This window comes from Pygocentrus nattereri, chromosome 15 (genome assembly GCF_015220715.1).
Source record: "Pygocentrus nattereri isolate fPygNat1 chromosome 15, fPygNat1.pri, whole genome shotgun sequence".
Classification (NCBI taxonomy): domain Eukaryota; kingdom Metazoa; phylum Chordata; class Actinopteri; order Characiformes; family Serrasalmidae; genus Pygocentrus; species Pygocentrus nattereri.
The window spans coordinates 13,563,721-13,584,680 of record NC_051225.1 but is presented as its reverse complement, the minus strand read 5'-3'; the positions used below and the strand labels follow the sequence as shown (position 1 = coordinate 13,584,680).

Genomic DNA, 20,960 nt, shown 5'->3' with positions numbered 1-20,960 from the left:
CTTAACATGTCCTTATTAAAAAAGGCCGAGAAGAAGACGTAATGTTCTGAGACACATAAGCTGGACGTCTGTCCCACCCCCGTCTTTTAAAGATCAGAGCATAAACTTTGTCTCCTCTGCAGACCAGTTTCTGCTCCGCCATGTTGAACATTATAAACTTTCACTATGATGCAATGCACATGCAGACCAGGCATGCATGATACACATGCAGGATACAGACATTTACACCAATATTATTCTACTATTTAACAGATTATTTACAGGATTACCCACCTCGATCAGTTAGGTAGAAGCTGTATTCCGAATGGACTAGACTATTCCGATTGAAGTGTATACATGGATGTATTCTATTCAGATTCAGCTATCAGTTGGATTATCAACACACACACACATACACTGTCCTCCCAGCAGCTAAAAAGCAATCCATCACATTGACCACACACTGTTTCTCCTGGCAGTTATCTCCACAGTGGCCTCACTAATAAAGCAGTAGGAGGATAATCAGAAAGCATTACTGGAAACACTTTAAACCCTTTTTTTTTCTTTCAACGGTTGTCGTAGATTCAAAAGTGATCAAAAGCTTTGAGGAGAATAAAACCCTGTTACTCATAACAATGATTCTCATAAGACAGAATGAATTGACTTTTAAAAAGAGTAAAAAACAATCAAAGTGACACCAAAACGGTCTGTTACTTTACATCTGCATCACTTGCCAAAGCAGAGCGTGTGTTTTTCCTGCAATAATCGAATTCCCCTGTTTGTATCTCCCATGGGATCAAAGACTCCAGAGATGGAGATTTTCCCAGCTGCCAGCTGATGGATCCTGCAGTACCCATAACACTTTGTGTTTAATCTTCTAACGGCCTCTTCACACCTAGTTCAGCCCACGAAAGGGTCTGATTAAGCAATGTGTTGGGTAAAGTGTTAAAAATTAAGGAAAATATGAAACTGTGTAGCGCTGAGGCCCTCAGGACTGGAAAAAGAGATGACTGCAGGGGGGCTGTAGCAACACTAATGCAGTTCACCATCAGCATTTAAACGCTTTTTAAAGAAACCCTCCAGCGTTTTTTTCAACCTAAACTGTATCTGCTGCATCTGTGGCATACAGTCGATTACCAATTACCATAGCCAATAAACACCCACTGACTCAAAGCATGTTAATAATAGAGGCCAATGGCCAGGTGTTAAACCAGCGTCCTATTGGCTTCTATTATAAGTGTGCTTTGAGGTAACAGGCTTTCTATTCTTTTTCATGGCAGAGGGAAATAAGTTAATCTTATGGTAATCAATCATCTATGTAGGGATTTTAAAACATCATATAATGTTAAAATAAACACAAATAAGCAAATAAATTTAACAAATAGAAATGCCTATTGCCAACATGACACATTATTGCATATGAAGAGTACATTTTATATATATATATATATATACACACCAATCAGGCATAGCATTATCACCACCTCCATGTTTCTACGCTCATAGTCCATTTTATCAGCTCCACTTACAAAACACCTCAGTGTCACTGCTGGACTGAGAATAGTTAGGGTTATAGAATAATATTTTCCAGAGAATAATATTTTCCAGGCCAAGAGCCTCCTGTGGGCAGTGTCCTGGGACCACTGATGAACTACTAGAGGATGACCAACATAAACTGTGCAGCAGCAGATGAGCTATCATCTCTGACTTTACATCTAAAAGGTGGACTGAGAAGGTAGGAGTGTCTAATAAAGTGGACAGTGAGTGTTTAAAAACAATATATTTTTATGGCATTTCTCCAAAAAATTAGCGCACCTGTCTTTTTGAATTCAACTGTGGATTTAAAAAAATAGTGTCTGGAACCTCTGTGAGTATTTCCTAATATCACTGTGCTGGTCACGTTTGAGCAGCTTAAGTTGCAAACAGGCATGCCTATAATTTGTAGCGCAAGCTCTTATCATGCTTTTGTGGTTTGTTTTCGTTTACTTCATTTGTTTGTTAGATTGGATATTGGCTAGTCTGCCACTGTTGTGGCATATTTAGCTGAAATTGTTTTCCCATCTGTGATCGTATACTACCAGGGGCTACTGTTGTCCAGACAAAATGACCACAAGTAGTGGTTATTTTCCTATTATTTTAATTTAATGATTTCAGTGAGTAATGCAGTGAAGCACTATGTTTACTGATCAAACAGCATTAATTCTAACCACAACATTACTTAAACAAATGACAGACTCACAGAATGCCATGCAATTTAACAACCACATTTGGTTCCCTAAAGAACTATATTTGATAAAGAGATTTGATACTGGGAAGAACCTTTTAAAGGTTCAAAGATCCTTCACATAATGTATGCTCTTTTAAAAAGGTGCCACAATTGATGGCCCTTTCTGTAAATGAAGTGTAATTTTGAAAAACCTTTTTTAGAGTTGAAAAAACCTCTATATAATGTAAAGTTTCTAAGAAGAACACTTAGCTGGCAAAGTACCTTTTCATCATGAAACAGTTCTTTAAACTCTTAAACAAAAACTTCCTCAAAGGTAACTAAAAGTGGTTCTTCCATGCTATTGCTCAAAGAACCCATTGTGGCAGCTTTTGAGAGTGTAAAGGTTCTATACCACTTTACAGGGCCACAAAGAGATCGTTGAGCAATGCCATAACAGGACCACTTTTGGTTCCCTAAAGAACCATGTTTTAAAATGTGAGCGTGAAGAAACTTTCAAAAGTGTGTAATGTAAAGGTTACTTGCCAATCTTTGGGTTCTTCCAGCAACTTATATATTATGTCGAGGTTCTTTCAATTTTAAATGTCTCATTTACACAATGGTTCTCCAAAGAACTATTCACTGAAAGGTTCTAACATGGTTTTTCTATGGCACTAATCAAATAAGAGTCACTTTTAGTTCCCTAAAGAACTATCCATTGAGAAGTTCTTAGGGAACTAAATTGTGGTTCTTCTATGGCATTTGCCAAAGAACATTGGGGGCAGTCGTGGGCTGGAGGTTAGGGAACCAGCCTTGTGACTGGAACGTCACTGGTTCGATGCCCTGAGCCGACAGTACGTGACTGATGTGCCCCAGAGCAAGGCACTTAACCCCCAACTGCTCCCTGGGCACCAAGGCTAGGACTGCCCACTGCTCCAGGCAAGTGGGCTTACTGCCCCCCAGTGTGTGTGTCCACTAGTGTGTATGTGGTGTTTCACTGCATGGATGGGTTAAAGCGCGGAGGTGAAATTTCCCTTTTGTGGGACTAATTAAGGGCTACTTAACTTTATTTTTAAGAGGGTTGATGGTAGATTTGGGGTGATGAACACAGGAGCTTTGAAGATTGTCACTGTCCTCAAAAACTAGTTATATTTCATTTATTTCATTTGAAAAACTGAAATTTAAGAATGGCAATTTCCTATTTACACTGCATGAACATTCAGTAACGAAGTGACCATCAAGAACAGATGAATATTTACTTGGAATAAAGTCCTACATTATCATATGTTAAAGTTCAGAATGTTTCTGCTTCTTCTTTAAAGTTACAGTTTCAGAGATATGAAGTTTTGTTAGCAACACAATGGCTCACAAGGGCTTTCGGGAGAAAAGAGACACAGACTTTGTCAGCCAACTGTTGTTCTATTCGTTTATACTTATTTATATTCAGCATCTTCTATATTTGCATAAAGGTCTTGAAATATTTTGACATTATCCTCTATTCTGTAGCACTGTAGTGTAGCATAGGTTAATGGAAGAGCAGGAGACAAATAAAGGGCCCCGTGTCATAGATGTTATTGCTGTATCTCTTTGTTCACACAGTCCTGCCTAATACTGCTCTCTACTGGGAGGGTAATTTGCATACATTATAATAGATTTCAACCCACCAGTTCTTAACTCCATGCTGGCTCTGTCAGAATGAATCATCTTCATGCAGTCCGGAGACGCTAATGCATGCAGTTTGTGAGTTTGTCCAATAAATAATGGGAAGGGGTGTCTCTGTATTAACAAGCTTCTCTCTGTGACTGCAATGTAATTTGAGAAAACTGAGGGAAGAAAAGTCGCTGGAAATTGTATTTGTTTTGGATTGGACAGGAAGGCTGTGCAATCATCATTCTGCATTATTCACGGTCCAATCTAAACCTGGTTTCGCTTTTTCAGTGCACCATGAATGGAGGCACCTGATATGATGCTCAGTGGTGTATCATTAGGAAAAACAGCAAATTCCAACAGCAGATCATCAGACAATTAAAGGTATCAATAAACCAACACTCTTTAAAATAAAGAGCTCCTTCGGAGTGATGCCACAAAAGAACCACTTTTGATGTCCACCTCTGCCTTCTAAACTGTAGACTGGGGTTCAATCCCCCGCCTGGACAAGCACCCTACATTGTACCAATAAGAGTCCTTGGGCAAGACTCCTAACACCACCTTCGCCTACCTGTGTAAAATGATCACATTGTAAGTTGTTCTGGATAAGAGCGTCAGCCAAATGCTATAAATGTAAATGTAAATATAGTTCTTTGACAAAAATGGTTCTCCAAGGATTTAGTAAAGGCAATGGTTATATAAAGAACAGTGAACGCTCAAAGAACCATTTGAATGCATGGTACAATGGTTCGTCTCTTTGAACAGAAACATGTTGTATACGGTTATTTAAAGACTTTATTTTTTCATATGATTCTATATAGCACCAAATAGGTTTGTGAACTATATAGAACCTTTGTGTCAAGGGTGTATATGTCCAAAGTTTGTACAACCTTATCAAAAAGAGTTCTGTACAGTACCAAAAAAGCCTCACTTGAAAGAATAGCAGAACCCTTTAGAACCTTGCTATATAGCACCATTTTTAAAGGTCCCTTAAAGAAGCTGGTTTTGCATCATAGGGAAGAAACATCCAACCAGGCACAGAACTGCACTGAAATGGTTCTTTGAGCGTTCTTGGTTCTGCACACACCTGTATGCAAAAGTTTGCTCGCCCCCAGTCATTTGACATTTTGCTGATTTTAACACCTCTTCTTCTGTGAATGCACCTTTTAATGTACAATTAGTGTTTAACATACTGGAGGAAAACATAAGTGTAAAATGTGGCCTGTGCAAAAGTTATGGCACCTTTTATATTTTATACAGGTTTATATTTATTCCAATATATTAAACTCAGCAAATAAATAGAAATTAGGCACAAAAATCTGCAGAAAATGTCATATTTAAGTGTTTTTTCTGTAGAGGAATAGAGGAAGAACTTATTTGCACTTTAAAAAAGACAACAAAACATGCAATTCAGATGGGGTGCTCAAACTTTTACATACGGCTGTATAACTGCTGCCTTATACATAATGGTATATTGCCAAAGCTGAACCATAAAAAGGGGCTCAATGACTTGAAATGACTTGCAGAAGAATTTTGGTGCCATTGTGGAGCTTCTTTACAACAGGATCTTTAACCATTTAACCACTCAAAGAACCAGATCCATTTGGAAACTAAAGAACCCCTGAAGAACCCCTTTTTTAAGGGTGTATAACATAAATAAATAAATTATATTTATATATATATATATATATATATATATATATATATATATATATATATATATATATATATATATATAATTCAAAGGTTCTATATTTTCTATTATAGCTTTTCTTAGAACCATGCATCCAAGCCAAGGACCTCTTAGCAATCTTCATCTTTAACCATGAAGTTCTGGGCAATCTGTTCTAGAATTTCTTCTGTTTTATGTGTTTCTGCTGTTTATGTATGAAAAACGGTTCTAACTCTAGTGACCTCACCAAAGGGAACCAGTATAAAACACGAAAAGAGATGGCAGCGATTCTGAACCGAAGTGCCGTCTCTCAATGGTTTACTTTGTTCTCTGCGATGTGCTACATGACACAGCTGTTGGAATAATAGGGCCAGGATTAAGATTTCATCCCTCAGCCTGACGCGTTCCCTCAGACAGCTCCCTCCTTAACTCGCAGAGCTGTCTTCAACCCACAGCTGTGCTTTCAGATAATGTTTTGCTTTACATGACTTCTTTGATATGGAAAAATGAGGGTGGGCTTGTCTTTCCTTCTCTCTCCTGCAACGTCTCTGGCTGTATGACAATGCTTCTTCTAGATTCATTCACAAAAAAAAATAAATAAATAAATAATAATAATATACACACATATACAATATACAGCTGGACCCATTACTTGATATTAAAGGCGAATTCTACCTTTTTATTGTTGGAAAGTTCAAAATGGAAATAAACTCATTCAGAGTGTTTTGGTGAAACAATCAATTCTAGAAGAGTTTACAGACTCTGTTCTCTTCAGAGTGGTGGTGATGGGAATCAGGAGATGCGATGTCTATGACACAAATATAGCCATTTTGTTTTCTATCTAAGTGAATGTGCACAGGCCTATATGTAATGGCGATGATCGTAACATAGTGGTAAATCTGAAAAATAAAGTTTCCTTTTATAACACCTAGCATGCATCCCTCCACCATGCATGGATTAAAAAAAAAAAACATATTTTAGGCGAAATATGATCACAGAACTATCATAACCCAATGTCTCTCATAACCCAATATCAAGCCATGTATGCATATCCATTTTGTGTAATAACTTTCTGGAAGGTAGCTTTAAGAGGCATTTAAGAGGCATTAGACGTCTGGTTCCTATTAGAATGAACAAAATGAAAGTTGCTCTCAAATGAAGTGTCTCTCATCAAACCACTTTGTTGGTCATTGTTTACATCTTAATGATTTAATTAAATTATTAATTAAATTAGAAAAATCAATGGTGGAGCTATATACTGCCATCATAATGTAGCTTTTAGTATATTGAAAACACAATGGTGAATCTGTCAATAATTATTATTATGATAATAACATATATATATATATATATATATATATATATATATATATATGATTATTATTATATAATGACAACAGTGATGTGGTTTGATTACAAAAATACCTTGATTTATCATTAACACCCACAGAAACATATATTCATATTCATAGCCCACAGTAATGAAACACTGTGACTAGTTATTGTACTCAATTGCCTTGTGCATTATCAGTACTGCAAAAGCTATTATCACAATAACAATTAACAAACGATATATCGTGCTGTCCTACTTCATATTAAAGGGCCAATATAATTTTAAAAATGCCCTCTTTTAATTAAAATAAGTTTGATGTAGTATGCAAACACCGTGAAAATATCACTTCCTGTCCATATATGGAAACTAACTTACAGCTCGTTTTTGGTTCATTGTAAACGCATCAGATTTAGAACCCTAATGCTTGCCTACAAAGCCAAAAATGGACCAGCCCCTACCTACTTGATGGTAATGGTGAAATCTCAAACTGTACCACGAGCCATTCGAGCTTTGAGTACAGCTCGGCTTGACCCACCATCATTTAGGGGGCGTGGAAGACAAGCATCAAGACTGGTGGAAAGAACTCTCACTGGCTGTCCGTACAGCAGAGTCTCTCGTGGTCTTCAAACGCAGACTGAAGACTGTCTCTTTATACAGCACTTAACTGAGTTGAATTAATTTTTGATTGTAATGTATTGTACTGCACATGTATTGTATTGTGTTGTATTGTACTGTGTTGTATTGTAATGTATTGTATTGTTTTGCATTGTATTGTATTGTAGTGTAGTGTAGTGTAGTGTATTGTAGTGTATTGTATTGTATTGTAGTGTAGTGTATTGTAGAGCATTGTATTGTGTATTGTAGTGTATTGTATTGTATTGTAGTGTGTTGTAGTGTATTGTAGTGTATTGTATTGTATTGCACTATGCTGTGTTTACATCTGTTCCTTTTTCTCTTAGTATCAACAGTGACTTTTTGTTTCTAGCAGTATCTGAGCTGAGGACTGACCTATTGGTAACTAGTAAAGATACTTTCTCTAGATAGACAAAGAACTTCTTGTAAGTTGCTCTGGCTAAGAGTGTCTGCTAAATGCTGTAAATGTCAATGTAAAAATACAGTTAATTACATTTACATTACATTCAGGTTGAAGTTATAAGGAGTGTTTCAGCCTGGACTGCCTCTTCAATGAGGCACAACACAGGGCAGCCAATCAAAACAGAGATCATTTACATAAATCAGTCTTATACATTACATATTATGTAAGGGCTCATATGCTGCATTTGACTTACTTTTTCTCCTGAGGCCCAGTTGTAACATTTGTGTGGTTTCATTTTTGCACAACCACTTTACATCCTCTCTTCATCTCATAGAATTAAACAGGTTGTTTTTGTTAGGTAGGGTTGATATATGTAAATGAGCTCTGTACTGATTGGCTGTCCTGTATTGTGCTTCATTCAAAAAGCAGTCTGGACTGAAACACTCCACGACATAGTGAATTCAAAATAGCCTGTTTTTTGCAGCCTATTACACAGACAAGCAGCAAATGTAAGAGCCCTTTAAAGGTTTTTTTGATGTCGTGAAAACTAACAAATTTACAAAATTTACAAAAAGTATATCCAGACTATAGTAGTTTAGCCCCACCCATTCAGGTTGAAGTTATAAGGAGTGTTTCAGCCTGGACTGCTTCTCAAATGAAGCACAAACCAGGGCAACTAATCAGACCTGAGGTAATTTACATATATCAGTCATAAAGGTACAGTAAAAGCAGCCTGTCTAATTCTAAGGATTTAAAAATGATCATGTAAAAATTAATTAGTACAAGAAATATGTCATGTCTTTGTAGCAAACAATGCCGTTACCCACTTCGGAGACCAATGCATGTTGGTTTGACCTCAGTGTGGTTAGGCTGTGAGAAATTAGATAAAAGTAAGGCCTGGGAGAGGATATTGGGCCATATATAACACAAGATATAACAACTATGCTTTCCTTTAGTAATGGTGACAAAGAAGAAAAGGTCACACTTACCTCGGTCCACTGGCCTTGGGCTTGGACCATGAGCATGACGCAAGGGTCTGACTTGTTGAGTGTGTCTCGGTCCAGCAGGGACTTGCAGGACACACGCAGCTCCACTTTGGTCACACAGGCAGCGGGGCCGCCAATGCCGGCCACAGGAGAGGACGCTTCCTGTGACTCACTCATCCTGGCTCGGTATGGAGGGAGGAAGACGAACCAGAAGGAGCTGACAGGGCCAAATAGGTCTTTCAATTTACAAGGAACAACTATCAAGCCAATTCAAAGACCTTCACTGGGTAAATAAGCAGGAGATGTGGTCATCTCTGTCTCAGGTTTGCTATGGTTGAACTGAACTGACTCAAAACTACCATATGGGGCTTTTTGGATGTCAGGGGAACATTGGGGTGATATAAAGGAGGAGAAAGTCCTAGATATGCTCTCTGCCTTCCACACTGGAACCTTAAAGAAGAGAGAAAATGTGATGATCATGCTATTTTTATTCCAACAAACCAATTTGCTTTGCCATTCTATTTTTATTGCCTCGCTAAAGTAAGAATCCGTTTTTTTTAATGAGCAAAACATTAAAAGCAGCAGTCACACCATCTTGCAGTTTCAGGCAGGATTCCAAATATAGAGCCACATACATTACATATATTGCATGGCCTATGAATTATGCAAAATATTTTTTTTATTCAAATATGCATGTAAAATGACAGACAATCACCGGAATCCCTTTAAAATGAAATGTAAAGTACTATGCGAAAGTCAGAGACCACCTTTTCCCTTCAAAATGACCATTTTATACAAGGTATTCATTTCAAACACTAAGCATATTATCAAAATGGTCAGTACGTAATTTGTTCCTTATTTATATTTGTGCACCCAACTGCCAACATCAGCTCTTCCACCCTTCCAATCTTAAAACCAATGAGTTACAGCTGTGTCCTCACAACAACAGCTGTTCCCAAACTCTGACATTATGTAACCCTTCATAATATCATTAACGTTCACCCAGTCAACTACACAGATCTCACAATTTCTCACTCAAGTACTTTTAAAATGGCTAAATGAGGTATTTCTAAAGAGACTACATATAAGATAATCCGCATGCATAAAGAAGAGGGAATTCAAAGACAAATAAGAGGAAAAAAACAATTTTTTTCAGAACAACTGTTCAACCTCTCTGCACCCCCTGCCCCACCCACAAATCCCCTCTCGCAAACTCCATGCCATCCTTTTCCCAGCCATGGAAAAAGGTTTTATTTTATTTTGTTTTTTATTTTATTAATGACTTTTATCTCTGGGGTCATCTCAACCAAATTGTGTATGCTGAGAAAATACGCAACAAACACCAACTTCAGCACCGCATCGTCTTGTGACAACATAAAAAATAAAATAAAATAAAACGGTGTCCTGTGACTTGACTCACCCTGTAGATCCTCCCCTAACATTGTGAGAAAACAACTCCACACCAAAGGATATGAAGCCGTCAAGAAGGTGTTACTGAGACATGGAGTAAGGTTTGGACTGATGAGTCTAAATTTGAGATGGACGCTGCCAGAGCAATGAAATACTTGGATGATCAGTGTATATTTGGTGATGTATAACAACATCTGGAGCTGGTGATTTGTTTTTGATTGAAGATATCATGAATGCACAAACAATGCATCATGAAATACAGGCTGGAAAATGTTTCATTAAGAAGGAATAAATTCAGTGACACTTTATTTAGAGGGTCCTTTTAAGATGAAAAAAACACTCAACAGAGTCTCAGTAACATGTCAGCATCATATGAAGGTTAGGATTAGGTCCAGGGTGAGAGTTAGGATTAGGTTTTGGGTTGGGGTTGAAATTAAGGTTAGGATTAGGGCCAGGGTGAGGGATGGGATTAGGTTTTGGGTTGAGGTTAAGGTCAGGGTTGGGATTAGGGCCAGGGTGCCAGGGTGAGGATAGGATTAGGCTTTGGGTTGAGGTTAAGCTCAGGGTGAGGATTAGGTTTTGGGTTGAGGTTAAGGTTAGGTTTAGGATTCTTAATATGTTAAGAGTTTATTAATCATCTACAAAGAACCACTCCAAATAAAGTGCTACCATAAATTACACACAAAGATAACAATCCTCAGCACACTGCTAAGAGAATTAAGACTTACTTATCAAACAAAGGAGCCGCTTATTTCTTCAGACCCAGAGCTAAGACCTCAACCTCTTTGAATGTATTTACTTGTAAGAATCAGAAAACGGAACCAATTTCTAAGACTAAACTTTGTAAAAAAAAAATAAAAAAAAGCATCTACTGTAGATTTCTTTGAAAAACTGAAAGCGAGTCTCCTGAAGAGAATAGAAGCTGTAATAAAGGCAAAGAGTGGAAAAAGTAATAAAAATGATATATTTAGTTGTTGAGTTTTCTGTTTTCATGCTAAAAAAAAGCGAATCCTGTTCTGATTGGTTGTTAACTGAAAATTAAATAACTGAATAAGGGAGTGGTCTCTGACTTTTGTGCAGTAGCCTATTGTATAAAATAAAAACCACACTGTCATATCAAACACGTTCACCCAAAACGCCCTGCCTAGTGAACCAGCAATGAACTGTACATGGATGAATCTATATCTCCACACATGTATGACACCACAGAGGTGGTCTGGCCAGGTGAGATCATCTCATCCACTGACTTTAATGTTAACAGGGCGGTTCCGTCTTGCTTGGCGGTGCGGATAGACATACATCATTCTTTTCTGCATAACGCGCTGAACATGTAGAGCCTTTTCCATCAGGCTCCTCCTCAAGACTGAGACCAGGTCAACAGCGACAAAAACAACAAACAAAGCAAAGAGGCAGAAGCGCGCGGTCAGAATAGCGCGTTTCAGCACCACGGCGCGTGGACAGCTCCCCGGAGTTCGGTGGAGGAAGAAATCCAAGTTTTAAACGTAGTTGGCTTTGATCTACGTCACGACACGAGCCCTAATACGAATAATCGGCTCACGTGAGAAAAGGCGAGCGGGAGGACTGTTCATTTCAGCGCGAGCCAAAGCAGAAATCCAGTCTGCACTTCTAAAGTTGGAGCCCCATTGGCGACATCCTGTACAAATCACAGTAATGCGTGGCCACGACGTAGCAAACGCGTGGGAACGAGATCCTATCGCGTGGCCACGACTTAGGAAAGGCGCGGGAACGAGGTGGCTAAGTCGTGGCCACGAGTAAGACGCGGGAATGAGATCAGGGCTTGCTAAGTCGTGTCCACGCGACAGGATCTTGTTCCCTTGCTATACTAAGTCGTGGCCACGACTTAATCACCTCGGTCCCACGCCTTAAGCCGTAGCCATGTGTTATTTATATTATATTATCTATATATTTATACAGGACGTCACCTGTAAAGTTTGCGCTTTCACTTACCTCAAGATTTTCTCACCACTGGGATGAAATCAGGCGCCCAGTGTCTGAGCTACCCTGGTCTAACGCACATGACAGCTTGGTCTCATTCAACAGCACCAGCCCACCCCTCACCATTCGCCAAACATACCGCACACAGAAATGACTAAACCCAGCCTATGTGACACACTGTGAACGCCTCCGTCTGAGCTCTAACCCTCCTAACGAGCTTAGTAGAACTCCTCTGCAACACAACGCACACCTGTACAAGCCTGCATATCATTCTGCAATACTTTGTACATCACATCTTGCTGGTCAACGTGCTTGTCTGGTCTGGTCAGTATGTTCCATGTCACACATGTGTGCACTAACCAAGCTAATCCCCTGTGTATGTAACTCTGATCTAATTCTGAACAAGTTCAAAGTTAATAACTGCGCATGTGCACCACGCTGTGCGGAGAAACAACACCAGTCATTAATGTTCCACAGAAATAAATACTGCAGCCTTGTGCTTTTTTGCTTCCTCAACGCAAATATGCCAGTAAAAGAACCACTTCCAGCTCCGTCATTCTCAGTCTAAGAGAATAAGGCTGTCTCCGTCCTCACTCACTGAAAAACACGGCTGAACTGAAGAGTCTAGCAATGTGTGAGAAGCCAAGATCCAGCGCCTCTTACCTCCTCGCGCACTTGTTTTCAACTGTTTTGTCCACGGCTGCTAATTCTTTCCGAAACTGATGTGCAGTTGAAAGCAAGGGAGGGGTGGAATAAAGGGAGAGAGAGAGAGAGAGAGAGAGAAAGAGCGAGAGGGCGAGAGAGAGAGAGAGAGAGAGAAAGGCATTATTTCTCATTCCCAATCATATTCCGACCCTGTGCTCCGATTGGTTAATGGAGCGCCGCCTTTAGTGCTACGATTGGATAGTAGTTCATACTCTCAAGCAGTCCACCAATCCTAGCGCAGGTGGGCGGGGTTTTCGGGAATATAGGTGGGGAAAAAAAGAAGGCGAGTGAAGTATGTTCGGAGAGCTGATGCTGATGATGATGTTGGTGATGATGATGAGAAGAAAGAGGAAGAAGTGGTGGATAACGTGCTGTAATTATCTGTGGAAGGGCCATAAAATTACGACTGACCTTAGAGTGACCAAAGGATGACATCCGTTATCAGCAGAGTCAATGAAGAGACAATTCGTTGCCAGATCTGCTGTGAACCTCTTGTGAATGCACAGCTGGTGGATCTGTTGGTTTGGCACTTTTTAACCTGGTCTCTGATCCAGTTCATGCTTCAATGGTTCTTTGCATGGCAAAAATGTTCTTCAGATTGATGGAGAATGTGTTGTATATGATTCTTTATAGAACCTTTTTTTTAAAATAGCTCTATATAGCATCGAAAATAGGTCCTCCATTGTTACAAGCTCATCACAGTAACCACAGCAGTTTCTCTTTTGGTGCTATATAGAACCATCACATTCTCCATTGATCTGAGGAACCATTTCACCATGCAACTGGTTGTAGGTAGTACTCACGGTTCTAAATAGAGCAATTCCCTTTACTAAAAAACCCTTGGAGATCTTTGTTAAGAGTGCATGTTTGGCCTTCTTCTGCTCAAGACAGACAAAACCACAATATTAACCGTGATTGGCAACTATCTGGTTTGAATTGCCCTTTTAATCACTTTATAAAAACTCCTGAGCGTCTAATTTGGCTAATTAACTAGTTAGCTTAACCTAGTTTGTACACTAGGTTGAAACCACAGATATACATATAGATGCTGTGTTGCCTGTTGATCTCCATGTGAGGCAATACGTCTGTGTGGCGTCATGTTGGAGAGGTCAAGATCCACTTGTGAACAAATTGACGTGTATTGACAGACGATGAGTCCCAGGCTTAAATCGGCCACAACTTCATTATTACTCAACCTATTTTCACCAAATTTGTTTTGTTATAATCCTCAGAGACAGATTAATCTATGCTGCCTGGATCTAATCTCGGGATATTTCAATTGTTTAATAACTGACTGTGATAATTAGCCGTCCAGACCAGCAGGAAAGTATTCAGTCTGCACTTGACGTTAAAAAGCAAGTTTAGCACGAGTAACACAATCACACACACACATCAGCAAATCCATCAATGTGTGAATCAGTTCTAACCTTAATACACATTGTGGATGAAACCAGTCCTGTGTGTTCGTTGATGGAAAAACTAAGATGAGTAGATCAGACTGAACTGAAACAAACAAAGTTTTATTACAGAATTCTGGAGAGGTTACAAACAGAGAACATGCATCGTGTATCTCCCAAGTAAGCTCTAACCTCCCAATGTGTTCTGACTCCTTTCATACCCTGAAGCTGAATGTGTGTGTGCGTATAAGCTGAACCTAAATGTGTACATGTTCCTGTTTAATGGGTGCAATGCACATATGGTTTACCATATATGGATGCGAAAACCTCAAATGCTAACGGTTAAGCGCAGGCCTACTTCTGTTTTTGGCCTTGGCCGGTTTCCTGTTATCGCGTACATCTCTGCATGTTTGTCACATTCTGCCTGTTCTTCGCCTGCCCTGCCATTCGAATGTCATAACGATTTAACGCTAAACGCGAGTTAATGCCTTCTGATATTAATGCTTAAAAGTATGCTACTACAAATATTAACTAAAAATGTAAAAATCCACAACATAAAGTAAGCAGCAACTTTCTGGTGCCTGAAGCTGCAGCATTTAAGGTGAAATGGAAGCTGGCAAATAAGAAGCTAACTTCAGCTTTGTGTAAGGTGCTAATGTTAACCTATTACATGGATTAAGTGATGCTATCATTTACCTACAAAGCAATATCCATCAGTGTAAGTAAATGATTAATCATAAAGTTAAGATCCCTTGAATGAACTATTAAATGAAATAAGCTTAATATAAAAGGATCAAAGACAAGCACATCATCAGGTTCTCTGAGCATCACCATATCTACACATAAACATCACACAAACAATACGCATCACACAAACACTAAGCACCACACAAACACACAATATTCTTGAAATAGTGTAATTTTGGACAGGATCTTTCTTAAACTGCCGCTCTGTAATGGTACTGAATGCAGTCCAGCAGCGATGTTGACCGCCTTAAAATGGTGCTGCTGTTGACGTGCCTAACTGGATCCAAGACGGCACCTAGGTATATATATCTGTGGTTGAAACAATATACTATACAACTACACTAATATCTGCATTTACACAGACTCGTCTAAAGAGCAGCAACAATTTCCTATTTTTCCCCTCAGACTGTGAACTGACATGCTGGCTATCTTGCTTAGCTAGTCGTGGTGACATGAAGTAATATAGCATTCCTTCCTGTGCTCACACACCCACAAATGTCTAAAATGATGCAGGATCATGTTTAGAATCCAATAAAGCTCACATTTTCTATGTTGTGTGAATCAAATTAAGCAAAAACACTTCTGTGAAACTTAGCATAAATGCTAATAGCGCTAGCTTCCTAAGTAGCTTACATAGCAAACTGATTGTGAAGTAATAATCCTAAAAATAGCACATTGACACATAAACAAGACAATCTAGCTTACATGTCAGTCCTCTTATTGTTATGTAATCATGCTTGGTCACTTTATTTTCAACTGTAAAAGCAAAGAATTGGCTACTTTTTCATTAGCTTTAGCTGCAGAGAACAACCTTGGGTACCAAAAAACATAAAACTGGAACCATTAGTATTGGACAGACGGCACAGTTCCAGTTTTCTGGTGCCAAAGATTCCAGGATTCCAAGTTATAACTTGTGGAAAAACATGTTGAAAAATATTCTAAGTACAAGGAATCATATCAAAGTTATTTACTGTACTACTTAAATGCATAACACACATCCAGAAAATAGGGATTAGGCAGAGAAACGTATTCCACATAAACACTGGAAGCCACAGCCGTAAACTGCCTGGCTCTTCGAGTGTGGTCTACACAGCACTCTGACCCAGGTTTAGCATGAATAACATATTAGTAACATTATTGAAATGCTCTATCTTCACGTCATGGTCCTATACATTCTTTATGAAGGTGCAAGAGGTCAGCAGCAAAGAAAACTGTGCTTTATTTATCACATGGAAACCTGCTTCAATTAAGGATTGAAGCTTTAAAAAAATGTTCCTAAATCTTCAACAGTTCTTAGGATGGAGGCATTGTTCTAAGGAAAAAACTAGCAGGTAAACAGCCTTTAGGTTCTTTTGGCACATTAAAAAGGTTTTCCACACTAACATATCTCCTTCATAATAGAGGTACTCAATGCACCAATCAGTGAAAGGTTCTTTTAGGGAACCATTTAAGGTTTATTTCTTAGAGCATGGTCATTTTTTGCACAAGACAGCATTGCAGCGGAAAAAGAGAGGCCATCTAGTCACAAATCCAATTTTGGGTGTGGAGGCAGCTGCAAATGACTGAAGGCACTGTGTGAAAAGGGAGAGATGGACTCCAAACTGGTGGTAATTTGATGAATGCGTGAAAAAGAAGAGGAGAAAGACTTGAGAGGTGGGAAAACTGAAGTGGTATGTTCCTTTCTGATTATAGACCCTAACATGCGCAAAAAGCTTTCAGTATGCAAATATACAGAGACAGTACTTACACTGCATGTCCAAAAGTTTGTAGACACCTGCTCATCCACTGTTTCCTCTGAAATACATGGATAATAATAAATTATAGGATGCTTGTCCGCCTTTGCTGTAGTGACAGTCTCTATGTTTCTTGTCAGGCTTTGTACTAGATGTTGCTGTGAGGGTCTGATTGCATTCAGCCAAAAAAGCATTAGCGAGGTCAATTACTGATGTTGGATGATTAGTTCTGGGTCACATACACTATATTTCCAAAAGTATTCGCTCGTCTGCCTACATACGCGTATAAACTTGAGTGACATCCCATTCTTAATCCATAGAGTTCAATATGACGTTGGCCCACCCTTTGCAGCTATAACAGCTTCACCTCTTCTGGGAAGGCTTTCCACAAGGGTTAGGAATGTGTTTATGGGAATTTTTGACCATTCTTCCAAAAGTGCATTTGTGAGGTTATAATTGACATTGGACGAAAAGGCCTGGCTCGCACTTTCTGCCCTAATTCATCCCAAAGGTGTTCTATTGGTTTGAGGTCAGGACTCTGTGCAGGCCAGTCTAGTTTTTTTTTCTACACCTATGGCCATGGAAGTGATTGGAACAGCTGAATTTACTGATTTGGATGGGTGACTGCATAATTTTGGAAATATTGTTTATCTCCCTCTGACACCTCCCAAAGGTATTGGAAAGAGTTCCAGAGAATGCAAAAGGGGTGTTATACCCCTCTAGCCGACGCTTGGCATTGGGCCCAGTGACCTAAGTCTCATATGCATCCCATTCTATTGCCAGTGCTTTTCTCTGGAGATCATGCTAGTATCTGGATTCACTAACAGGAATAATTGTCTGAATACTTTCAGGCAACTACATTTTTCAAAATGCATCAAAAAGTGTGCCACCCGCCCCGTCATGTGACAAAAAAGCATGTTTCTGTTGCTACAGCCTCTACCTGAGTGCTGAACACCAGTTTTAACATGCTACCCACAAAGCCATCCAGAGCTTACATAACCGTCACTCATTCCACTGGATGTGTGCTATCTCGTATGAAGTGCCTGAACACATGACCTGTTGAAGTAGTCCTTACTACTGCATTTCTCTTGCGTCAGCCCACTTTCCTCACTTAGATAACAAGATATAAAAACAATGAACCTGTTCCGTTTTTGTCTGAAATGGAAACTGGCATTGGCTCCCCTTCCCTGAGGGATAAGAACATTTCCTCCACCTCCAGTTAGCTCTTCTGCTCAAGCGTTGGCTCAGCACAAGGAGTAACACAGCATTTTTGCTTGTTGTGGCCAGAAGATGGTGTGGCTGATGTCTCTGCTAATTCAATTTGCTGATTTCTTTTGCTAGTTCAAGGAGGTCAAGAGGCACTCCAGCACTGGAAAGAAAAAAAACTGATTAGGCCATAATCCTAATGAAAATTAGCACTAGCACACATGTAAAACAGGCTTGAGGAGGCAGACCCTCTTGCTCAATAGCTCTTCAATTTTTTTGTGGCCTCCAAAGTGATGATTACTTGCTTTATTGAGTTGTTTGTTTCATAGTCAGGCTGCTATTTAACCCTTGAACTGGCAGATATAATTATACACCAATCACGCAAAACATTATGGCCACCTCCTTGTTTCTACAACACATACATAGCTGTAATTTTTAGTTCAATTTTGTTTATTTCAATAATCATGCTTGTCATATTTAAACTGCAATTGTTGTCTTTAATTGCTAAGTGTTGGTTGGAAACAAAAGTCCTTGAAACACTCCACAAAAATTCTACAAAGATTTTTTTTCTCTGTGGAATCTACACCAGTACAGCCAGCTAACTTTCCCATTGGTGAGGCCTTCAGGACCTGAACAGAAGACCTAACACTCCAGGTTAACCACTAATATAAGGAGCAAATAACATTTAAATTGCAGTTGGTGAGACCAGTTTTGTTAGGAAAAAATGCCGCTCTGGGTGTTCTGGAAGTTCTAGATACATCACTGACTGAGAGAGTAGTAACCACGGCAAGTGTTTGAATCAGTTGTTACAAATGGAAAACAGCAACAGCTCTGTACTTTCAGTGTAAACTATTGCAAGGCAAAGCATTTGTCAATATATCTGTTTCAGGCTTAAAGGAAAACACATGAAAAGCTTTAAATGTCCACATTTAATCAAGATCAGCCAACAATGTTTATGCCATTATCTTACTGCTAACATACAACAGGGTCACAAGCAGAATTTGCATTATCATAAATATAATACAGTATTTTTCCTTGTTTTTGAACAAATTTGGACATTAATGGCCTGAACTATGGTCTAGGTCAGGGTTTGCCACTGGTAAAGAACTGCCACATAATGGTACGATTCTATACAAATTAAAGGTCTGTCCTAACCTTTAATGATTGAGGAGTCTTTATTATTAAGAGTGCATATAAAACTAATATGTAAGTTATAAGGTATTGGAAAGATTGAACCCACATGTACCCTTGCACTTTAAAGGTCCCAAAATCATGGAAAATGGAACTGTCCTCATTTGAAATAAGAGTTTGATGTGAAATGTTTTAAAAAGCACAGCTCACTCCACAGTTAATAAAGTCATTTTATGGAGACTAAGATGCAGCAGAGCCTGTTTTAAAATCATTGTTTTTGTGATGTGACGTATGAGCCTAAAATCTGCCTACAGCAGTTTAGCCCCACCCACTTACACTGAAGTGATAAGGAATGTTTCAGCATGCACTGCTGTTTGAATTAGACACAACAGAAGAACAAAGTCTAAAATCTCAGGTAGAATAAAAAGGGGTTAGAAACTAGCCTTGTAAAAATTAGTTATGGATTCTTATGGCAAATAAAACATCATATCACTGCTGTCAGACGGTTTTCAGTTTTTGGCATAATTTGAAAATGCTTGTTGTTCTTTATATTGCATGCAAGTTTCATGATGAATGGACCACAACAAATGGTCCAAAATGACTTGGAAAAAAGTCTGGTTCCATTGACATACATTAAAAGTAATGTGTGTTTTTTCCTTCTCCAGTAAAGTTACCATTTTGGAGATACAAGGTTTTCTTCCGACAACAGTGATAAGCGAAGAATTAAGAGGACAAATGTAGGATATGGGGTTAGTCAAGGCTAAAGATCTAAGACTTCATTCTGTATATACTATCCTTCCAATGGACTGATCAAATAGAAGCCTTGTTGCCATGTCTCACCTCCCACTGGAAGCCACAGAGCCCATTGGGGGATTCCTCGAGTGCGAGGAGCAGCAGGGCTCTGAGGGCTCCACCTGAGCTCTAGCACTGAGCAGCCCTGGACCACTGCCATCTGCTGCCATAGGGACAGCCAAGCCCAACACATACAGCCCTACAGCCGCACCATCATTCAGCCAGTTAAATCTACATTCACTGCTTAAGCTGTAAAGAAGACAAAACTCCAGGTCCAAGTATTAGAAAGCACATTAAGCTCAAAGGAATTCTGGAAGCCAGACAGCAGTTCCTAAAGGAAATGCACTATATAAGAGCTACAGAATTACAGTATATAAGTACAGACACATGTACTAACGTCATATGAACCCATATGACCAATAGCATTAAAATGCAACGTTCAAATACTCTTTATAAAGATGCTTCTTCAAGGGTTATATAGTAAATTGAATGGGTATATAGAACCAGTTCATGCTCATATATTCTTTTCATGGTGAAATGGTTCTCCAGCTTGATGGAGAACGTGTTGTATATGGTTCTGTATAGAACCTTCTTTTGAAAAGGCTTCTACATAGCACCAGAGTTCTTCTATTGTTACAAGCTTGAACTTGTAGCAATAGAAACCTTTTCAAAAAGGTTCTTTTGCTACAGTGAACCGTACACAAGATTTGTCCATAAATCTGATGTACCATTTCACCATGCAAAGAACCCTTTAAGCATGCAAATGGTTCCTTGAGTGTCCACAGCCTTTTATGTGTAGCACCAATAGAACAACACTTTTTAGAACCTTTTTCAAAAAATTTGTACATGCAATCGTATACAACACATTTTCCATCAATCTGACATACCATTTCATGGTGCCAAGAACCCTTTAAACATGCAATTGGTTCTTTGAGAGCTCATAGTTCTACACAGAACCACAGTCTTTACTAAAGAACCCTTGAAAAACAATCTTTTTTAAGAGTGTAGCACCAAAAAGGGTTCTTCT

The 20,960-nt window shown here is 39.0% G+C and overlaps 1 protein-coding gene across 2 annotated transcripts in view; it reads right to left on the bottom strand.

Annotated features, from left to right (window-relative positions):
* cpne7 (copine VII) overlaps positions 1 to 13,018 on the bottom strand; it is a 75,772-nt gene extending 62,754 nt beyond the window's left edge. Inside the window, exons 1-2 of one of the 2 annotated variants that reach the window (XM_017707304.2) lie at positions 12,886 to 13,018; positions 8,860 to 9,306 (exon numbers count right to left, since the gene is read on the bottom strand). In XM_017707304.2, coding sequence (XP_017562793.1) covers positions 8,860 to 9,033 — 174 coding nt within the window. In that variant the 5' untranslated portion in view covers positions 9,034 to 9,306; positions 12,886 to 13,018. Of the gene's footprint in view, positions 1 to 8,859; positions 9,307 to 12,234; positions 12,335 to 12,885 lie in introns of those variants that run through there. The other variant, XM_037545426.1, reaches the window with a different exon arrangement.
* Positions 13,019 to 20,960: the final 7,942 nt, after the last annotated feature.